Source organism: Aspergillus thermomutatus (assembly GCF_002237265.1).
Source record: "Aspergillus thermomutatus strain HMR AF 39 chromosome Unknown NODE_90, whole genome shotgun sequence".
NCBI classification, from domain to species: domain Eukaryota; kingdom Fungi; phylum Ascomycota; class Eurotiomycetes; order Eurotiales; family Aspergillaceae; genus Aspergillus; species Aspergillus thermomutatus.
Genome location: NW_020798139.1, coordinates 1 through 8,798, shown reverse-complemented (window position 1 = coordinate 8,798; position 8,798 = coordinate 1). Strand labels below are relative to the sequence as shown.

At 51.3% G+C, this 8,798-nt stretch overlaps 3 protein-coding genes across 3 annotated transcripts; all 3 read left to right on the top strand.

Moving 5' to 3' along the window:
- Positions 1 to 2,112, top strand: CDV56_101218 (putative MFS lactose permease; the record flags this gene model as incomplete). The annotated part of the gene is made up of 9 exons (XM_026754837.1): positions 1 to 141; positions 215 to 284; positions 338 to 385; positions 436 to 538; positions 598 to 839; positions 890 to 1,210; positions 1,264 to 1,521; positions 1,572 to 1,920; positions 1,971 to 2,112. 9 exons carry the CDS (start codon positions 1 to 3, stop codon positions 2,110 to 2,112), a joined length of 1,674 nt encoding a protein of 557 aa, XP_026614572.1.
- Positions 2,113 to 5,282: 3,170 nt separating this feature from the next.
- Positions 5,283 to 6,080, top strand: CDV56_100595 (bZIP transcription factor; the record flags this gene model as incomplete). The annotated part of the gene is made up of 3 exons (XM_026754214.1): positions 5,283 to 5,387; positions 5,445 to 5,603; positions 5,679 to 6,080. The coding sequence occupies 3 exons, from the start codon at positions 5,283 to 5,285 to the stop codon at positions 6,078 to 6,080; spliced, it is 666 nt and encodes a 221-aa protein (XP_026614571.1).
- A 474-nt stretch (positions 6,081 to 6,554) lies between these two features.
- Positions 6,555 to 8,396, top strand: CDV56_100127 (uncharacterized protein; the record flags this gene model as incomplete). Its single annotated transcript, XM_026753746.1, has 3 exons — positions 6,555 to 7,534; positions 7,595 to 8,301; positions 8,350 to 8,396. 3 exons carry the CDS (start codon positions 6,555 to 6,557, stop codon positions 8,394 to 8,396), a joined length of 1,734 nt encoding a protein of 577 aa, XP_026614570.1.
- Positions 8,397 to 8,798: the final 402 nt, after the last annotated feature.

The window sequence follows — 8,798 nt, the reverse complement described above, 5'->3', positions numbered from 1 at the left end:
ATGTCGTCGACCGATGAGAAGTACGGCATCTCGGTAGAGCATGCCTCGCCCGGTTCTGAGACCGATACCAAGCCCGTTGTGCCCGTTGGCCATGGCGAGGCGGTCAAGCTCGAGGGTGCGAAGACAAGGAAGGTTTTCAATGTGAGTTGCATCCGCAGTCGGCCATTAACACCATCCTGAAACATTGAACCATGTTGACGAGAGAGTCGAATAGGCCGAGTTGTATGCCGCCATCAATGAAACTACTATCCCCAGATGGAGCAAGGAGTCCATCCACTTGTACTGTGAGTCTGGATACATTGACCACTGATATTGATACAAGGCTGACAACCGCTAGTCTGCATCTTCATCGCCTTCTGCTGTGCCTGTGCCAACGGTTATGATGGTGTGTGATATGGAGCCCTCGTCATTGACACGACCCTAATTCGAGGATAGGTTCGCTCATGGGAGCCATTCTCGCCATGAAACACTTTCAGAATACCTTCCACACCGGTCTGGTCGGCTCCAAGGTCTCCCTGGTGACCTCCCTCTACACTGTGTAAGTCTCCCCGAGAACACCCTGCCTGGAGGCTCCTGCTCATGCATTCCCATCTGCAGTGGTTCCATCGCCGCAACCCCCTTCAGTGCCGTTATTTCCGACAGGCTCGGTCGTCGCAAGTGTATGTTCGTGGGCGCCTGGATCATTGTCATCGGTTCCGTCATCATCGCGACTTCGTACCATCTCCCCCAGTTCTACGTCGGCCGCCTGGTCCTTGGTTTCGGCATTCAGGTCATGGTCGTCTCTGCCCCCGCTTACGCTGTTGAGATTTCTCCTCCCCACTGGCGTGGACGTGCCGTTGGTGAGTCGCCTCGCAATTCCTGAAATTTGACCAATTGCTTAATTGAGCAGGTTTCTACAACTGCGGTTGGTTCGGTGGTTCCATCCCCGCCGCAGCCGTCACCTACGGCTGTAACTACATCGATAGCGACATCTCGTGGCGTATTCCCTTCGTCTTGCAGTGCTTTGCCTGTGTCATCGTCATCTGCTCCGTCTGGTTCATTCCCGAGTCGCCCCGTTGGCAGATAGCCCACGGCCAGGAAGAGTCGGCCATTGCTTTCTTGACCAAGTACCACGGTAACGGCAACCCCAACGCTCGCCTCGTCCGCCTGGAAATCGAGGAAATGAGAGAGGGTATTCGTTTGGATGGTATCGACAAGAGATGGTGGGATTGTAAGTTCTTCCTTGTCGCAGACATTCAGTGCAGGAACTGATCGATCGTTCAGACCGCCCCTTCTTCTTCACCCACAGCGGCCGCTGGCGTTTCCTCCAGGTCATGATGATCTCCGTCTTTGGTCAGTGGTCCGGTAACGGTCTGGGTTACTTCAACGCCAGTATCTACAACACCCTGGGCTACACCTCCAGCTCCATGCAGCTGCTCATGAACCTGATCAACTCCATCGTTTCGGCCATTGGCGCTCTGACTGCCGTCGCCCTTACCGATCGCATGCCCCGTCGTAAGGTTTTGGTCTGGGGTACTTTTGGTACGTTCCTATCCCCGCTTCAGCTCCTGGATAGCCACTGACCATCGTAGCGTGCGCCATCACCATGGCCATCAACGCGGGTGTCTCCGAGCCCCTGATCAAGCAGACCGCCACCGGCAACATCAACAAGACCTACGGCCAGACCGCCGTCGCCTTCTACTACCTCTTCAACATCGTCTTCTCCTTCACCTACACCCCGCTGCAGGGTGTCGTTCCCGCCGAGGCCCTCGAAACCACCACTCGTGCCAAGGGTCTCGCCCTGTCCGGTTTCATGGTCAGCTGCATCGGTTTCGTCAGCCAGTACGCCAGTCCCATCGGTCTTCAGAACATCTCCACCCACTACTTTTGGATCTTCGTCGGCTGGGACTTGTTCGAGTCTCTCTGCTGGTATCTGTTTGGGTATGTCCTTTCTCTCGGTAACGCCGCAAAAGCTAGTCTGACTGGAATAGTGTCGAATCGCAGGGTCGTACCCTCGAGGAACTCGAGTGGGTCTACCAGCAGCCCAAGCCCGTCAAGGCCTCGCTCCAGGTCGACAAGGTTGTTATCCAGCCCGACGGACACGTCATCGAGAAGATCACTGACGAGGCTTAATTGTCGCTGGGGTACATCTCTGGTCAATGGAGGTGACTGTGCCGATCGCCTATTTGATGAAACGATCCGACTTGGTTCTCGTCTGATGATTTCATGACACGGCCACCTGATGGTGATGTATAATATGACTCGTGGACTCTTGAATATATACATTTAATTTGGACATTGAGGCCAGTCTGTCTTGGCATTCACTCATGAACTGTGAAATATATGATGTAGTGTCAACAACTTAAACTAGACTAGTCTAAAGTATCTTAATTCAGAGCGCATTTGCGTGCTCTCTAAGAAATCTATAAGAAAGTGAATGCAGCTAATGATATTTTAATTCACTCCTCAGAGAAATAGTAAGTTTTACTGTGTGGTGTAAGATCCGCTGTCCTATTTGTGCCTTCCCTAGCCTGAGGTATGGCATACTTCCCAAAACAGAAGGCAAGCACTCCTAGGTGGTTTAGCATCGCGCTCGAAGGTTCCTCTTCCTCTTCTCCTTACCTTCACAATTCCTCTCACTTCCATTCATTCTCAGATCTTTGACCCAAGAATACTTCTTTCTATTCACTGGTGTCAAATTCCAGTATACAAAGATATAAAGGGGTCTTCCCACTGAGCTTCCTTGCCTGTTGCCTCCAGGCCCTTGAAAACTGTTCTTCTCTTCTTCTTGTGGACTGCACTCGCTGTAGTTCCACATTCGTTATCCTACATTCGTTACACAACTCTTATCCACTGACGCTCGCTCTCTTTCTACATTCACAATACCAATTTATCAAATTCCGGTATGTTTGGATCGTCCCGGTGCTCTTCCTAGCCTGGTTCGTTTGTAAGGCTGTTGGGAGGTCTTCGATCCGATGTCCCCTGTATAATTAGATTGATAGACCCAAAGGAAGCTTTACCTGACACGTTCTCCCTATTTAAAAGATCATAAATCATGCCGTAGCTTTTGGCGAATACCATGATAGAATTTAATTTGATTCTGTGGTCGAACATACCCATAAACGCTTATGTGCAAGAGCACAATGAAACACGTCATGATTTGTCGTTGACCACACACAACATATACCTACTTCGTGTAGCTTCCTCTAGATATCTACCCTCAAACAGTCAAGGCTACTCTCTTGCGAGTATAAAGTCTATCTACAACTCTAACTTTTTTTTTATCACTGTTCTTCCTCAGGTGTGCCGGCAGAGGTCTCCAAGCACTCCTAAGTGGAAACGACCTCATCCGAGCTTCGTGGCATTCATATTAAAGTCACCATGTCGTCTACCGCTGCCTGCATATTCTTCTTTACTATAATACTACCCGCGCTACTTGGAGTAACATACATCATCCTATATATACCAAGGTATGTAGAAATTCACGAGAAGTACGTCGAATATGGATCACCGGGATAACAAGTAACTCATCTTTGCAGTGAGAATGTCGCCTCTGGGTCACGATCCATGTGTACATGTCCGAATGCCTGCCAGACCCACAGAGCAGTCACAAAGCCTCCGCCCGTGACAGATGCCTCTATAGTTGACTACTACTACAACTACCACTATCCAAATGGCCGCCAGACCGACAGCGAAGTCATAGATCCTCCGTCCTCGACAGCTGAGAGCTCTAGACATGACACGAGCTACTCGAGTCGTTCCAGGCATAAAAAGATGATCCGTGTGCTTTGCAGCGGTACATCGACCCCGGCGCGCCCTGCGGCTTCTGACTTGACATCTGCGCCATCCTCGGGTTCCTCATCGCGAGTACCGCAGCCAATGAACATAGGTCGTCCCAGGGCCTCTATCTTGAAATCGGTCTACATGACGAGTTCGGCATCCAGAATACCTCGGCCGATCAACTGGGACAGGCTGCACTGTCGGTCTCGGCCCAAGAAGGTGACATTCGGGGAAACCCGAGTGATTCGAGTCGAGATCTCAGAATAGACATTCCACCCTGCATGGTGATGTGGCACGATTTGATTTATTATTTATGGCTAGCGACATTGCTCCCATGTTTGTCCATCTTTCTTCCATACATTGTCTGCAAAGTTCTCAACTTCTTTCATCAAGATTGTAGCGCTGTTCTCCTATGATTGCTCTTAGCATTGTTGATCATTGTTCCTCTCTTGCAAACAACTGCAGTTCATCATATTCTATGTGTTCATAGTCGCTTTCAAAGAACAATTTATACGCGTGTCAGTGTCTTTCTATCAAATAGGCGTGCCAACAATTGACCTATAGCCGCTGCTGATTGTGCTTTACATTGTGTTGAACAGAGTCGTAACGGCCATTACCCACTCTCTGTCTTGTTGAACCCGTCCCCAATAAGTATGGGTAAGTTGTACTGACTACCTCCACCTTGTTTAAGAACAAGGACAGTGGAATACGGTTGACATCTCCCCTCGTCACAGAAGTCGAGGGCTGACTGATTGCTATGAGACCCGGACCCACATTCAGGATGATTGACAGAAGTTAGAACCCGAAGAGGACTAGATATTTGCCGGTTGTTCGACACAAGGTCAGCTGGAGATGGTAATTGCGATAAGGACGGAATCACAGATGCGCAATATTACTATTCATTCTCTAAGTTCTAGCATATTCAACAAAAAAAAAAAATGTTCTTCTCAGCTTTTTTATCTAAAGCTGTTCGATTTCGAGAATAGACATTAGCAACACGATACGCAGAAGCCCGACAGAGACAGAGATAGATTGTTTCGTACTAATTCCCTGCGAGTCTCATCATGAGGTTATCAGATCCTTACCGTGCGGCTATACTATTTATGGTCATGTCTTTCTCTCTTTCTGTTCGTTGCCCGGCGGAGTCAGATTGGCGATATGCAACATTGTCCAATGGATTCGGCTGGATGAGACGGTGCTCAAGCTTCACTGATCGCAATGAGACCCTGACCCACCCGACCATGACCTGATTCGTTAGTTGTCTGTCACTGCATTTCCGACGGATTGTCTAAATCGAACGGCTTCATCGACACCACAGACTAACTGTTTCGGGGCATGCCTCAGTTCTGTCTGCTTGGTCCATCGCCCTCAAGCTTCGACATCGATACCATGTAGACCTAGGTACTCACTGAAGGAGTTGATGGATTTTCATCAACATATAAGACTCTTGATATCTCCTTCGACAATGAGTATTCAACTCTCCCCAGACCAACTCCCTTCTCTCGTTCTGCAACCACCTCAAGATGGCCCTTCGTCCTCAGCAAACGCCCGGCCCCCTCCCTTTTCCGCCCCCATACATGTCCATAGCCGACGGCACCACCACACCACTGGACTTTGTCTACGGACTGGTAAGTACGCTAAGAAATGATTGGACTGTCCCAATGCTTACGAATGTGTCGGCAAAGGACGAATATGGCATCCACCAAGCCATCGATATAACCTCCATGCCACGAGGACTGACTCTTCCAACCACGCCTCCGGAATCCAATCCTCAGCACGAAGGCCACGGTCTGGATCCACACATCATCGACACCGTCCTGCAGCACGATTGCAAGACCAAAAATGTACGTATTTTTACCACTCCCGGCCCCCACTTGTTGCACTATCGCTCGGCGCTAACCTTACTCCATCCATCCTAGGTCCGACGGCGCATGCAGAACCGAGAGGCCCAGCGCCGGTTCCGCGAGCGCAAGGAACAGCAGCAGAAAACCCTCCAGCAGAAAGCCGAGGATCTCCAAAACAAGTGCCAGACCCTGTTGGATCAGTACACCAAGCGGACGGACGAGGTCTGCCGCCTGCTCAAAGAGAATGACGCTCTCCGGTCCGAGGTGAAGAACCTCCGCCAGCAATGGGAGGTGATCTCCACTATTTTGCAGCGGCCGAAGGGTTCTACTTCTCGCTCCCCGTCTGTTCTGACGGAAGAGTCTTCGCCGTCGCCGTCGCTTTGTTCGTCGTCGGAAAGGTCACGAACAGTGGATGACTTCTGGCGGCGGCTGGATGATTTCACCAATAATAGGGAAAAGTCCTACAGCCCTAGTTAGTTGTTCACCTGTCTTTGGCCTGGATTGTTTCACTTTTTCTCCTTAATGATGATATCCTTGTCTCCTTTTCTTGGCTATATAATCAGAAAAGGGCTTGTGGAAGGGAGTTGGTGATGTCTACCGGGCTATCTCTGCGCAACCAGTGCTGGCACATCTTCATTCAAACGACTTCTGCCTTTACTAACTGTGTACCTAATGCTGACAACTGAATTTGCGCCGTCTGGTTGGAGGGTTTTTATCAGCGACCCGTCCTTCCCGACCAAGAGTGAGAGCTGATTGGGTTACTACGAGAATGTGGCTTGAGCAGTTTATATAGGACAACATCAACGTGCTTCATCTGCTAACCCGAAAGGGAATGTCCTCTCTTCTATGTTTGGGATGGAAGGCAGTCACTCATGTAGTCATACAAAAGGTGAAGGGAACACTGCCTTTCAATTCATGATCGAGCTCAGTCAGTCCAATAACGCCCTCACCATGTCCTCTGCAGCTTCATCGAGATCAACGTCCTCGGCCGGCTCATCCTGGGGAACCGAGGCTTCACCCACGACATCCGCTAGCTCGCCTCCGTCTACAAGTGCCTCAAAAAATACACCCAAGCTCCGGGGCAGCTCCAAGCCCACGTTTCTGTTCATCGACGCGCAGGCCGACAATCCGCAGAATCCCTCGGTCAACAAGCAAAAGCAGGCTTTCCTCCAGCGAAACTACCACCGGAAAAAGAAACAAGCCTCGATTGAGAGGCTGAAACCTTCCAAACCATCCCCGCGCCTTGTCTCTGGTGGAAATTGGGATTTCCCGCCAGCGTATCCTTGGGAAGCCCTCGCTGAAGAGAATGAAGATCCCCAGTTAGACCGCCCGCAAGGGGCCTTTAACCGAGTGGCCAAAATGTCGGAGATGTGGTCTCTGAAAGCGTATCTGAGCCAGGGCTTCGTGGATCCCTTTTCCGCCTCGGCCGTGCAAATGTCCGACTCGATGAATCTGTATTTCCATCACTGTATGAGCTTCTCACGGTACGATGAGTTCACTGCTGACAAGACAGTCCGGATCCACACCATCGCCTCCTGCTACCCCCTCGACTCCGCCCGTATGAGCATCTGGTGGTGGCAGCGAGCCATCTCCCAGCCAGCTCTGCTCCAAGCGCTCCTCTTTCTCACGGCGGGCCACCACGCAACCCTCGAATCCAACAACGGCGTCTCCTCCACAGCCATCGAGAAGTCCATCAAGGACTCCCTCCGTCTCCGCGGGAGTACCCTCAAAAATCTGAACGATATCCTGCAAGATCCCATGAAAGCCGTCGCAGAGTCCACCACTCTCGTCGTAGCTTCGCTGGTGGCCATCGAGGCCGTGGACGCCAACTTTGACGCCCTGCACGCACACATGAAGGGTCTAAAGAGACTCATCCATCTCCTTGGCGGCCTCGACGCCCTGGACCACATGACCCTCTCCAAAATCTACCAGTTCGTGTCTCCCAATTCCCCATCCGATACCAAGAGGTAGAACTGAGAGAAAGTGCGCAGGAGCGACGTCAAAAGCGCAGCCCTCAAAAACTCCCGTCCCACGTTCCCCATGTCCGCGCGCTGGCGCAGCGAGATCCTCCAGGAATCAACACTCCTCCGCTCAACGGACCACCTCCAGGTCTCCAAATCTCTCGAGACACTAGGGAACAGCTTCTTCGCCGCACCGTGGTACCCGCCCTTGGACGGCAGCATGAAGACATTCCTCCAGGTCCTGCAGCGCCTAATCATCTACTTCGAGACCGCGCAGCAGCAGCCCTCGATCGTCATGCCGACGGACAACGACCTCTTCCTGGTGTTCGAGCACCAGCTCCTCTCGACCGTGTATGAGTCCGACGCGAATCCGCTGCAGGAGCCTCTGCGCCTGTCACTGCTGATCTACCTGAATCTGCGCATCTGGCATTTCCAGACCTTCCCCTTCATGCAGTTCATGGTCGAGGCTTTGAGGAGGAGTCTGGGACCGGCGTACGGACATGCGCAGTCCACGGCGTCGGATCTCCTCTTCTGGATCCTGTTCATCGGAGGGATGGCGTCGCAGGGCTATAAATGTCACCCCTGGTTCGTCAGCCGGTTGACGGAGCTGGCGCGTCGTCTGGATTTGATCGAATGGGAGAAGGCGAGAGAGACGCTTGGTGGATTTTTCTATACCGATCAGCCGGGCGAGAGAGGTGCAGAGAATCTGTGGAATGAGGTGCTTCTGATGGAGAGTTGTAAGTGCTTCGACGTTCTTGATCCGAGCATGCGGCTAACATTGTCAGACCCGTACATCGCCCCCAAACCGACGTTCCAGGTCCTCATGTTATGATGCTTTGAGAACAGAGCCGCCGGTTGGCTAGGAAAAGCTGCAGGACCACGACCGCATGGACAACATCACCGTTCTCGTGGTGCGTAGCTGAGGGTTCTGCTGAAAACAACGTCAGAGGAAAGTGAACATGAGACAAAGCATGCAACCGATGGAGTCAGATACCGTATCACTGCTTTTCTTCTTTTTTTTCTTTTCTTCTTTTGGCCCGCCTGCCCACCCGGGGGCTCGAAGCCCCCCCAAAAGAAAAAAGAAACACCGGCCCCCGGGGCCAAAAAAAAAAAGAAACAAAAAGACTATCTAAACTATCTATATAAACTATCTATATAAACTCTTTCTCTTATACACTACCGACACACCCAACAAAAGTTACTGTCTCACATGCATTCAACGCCGCTCTCAAAA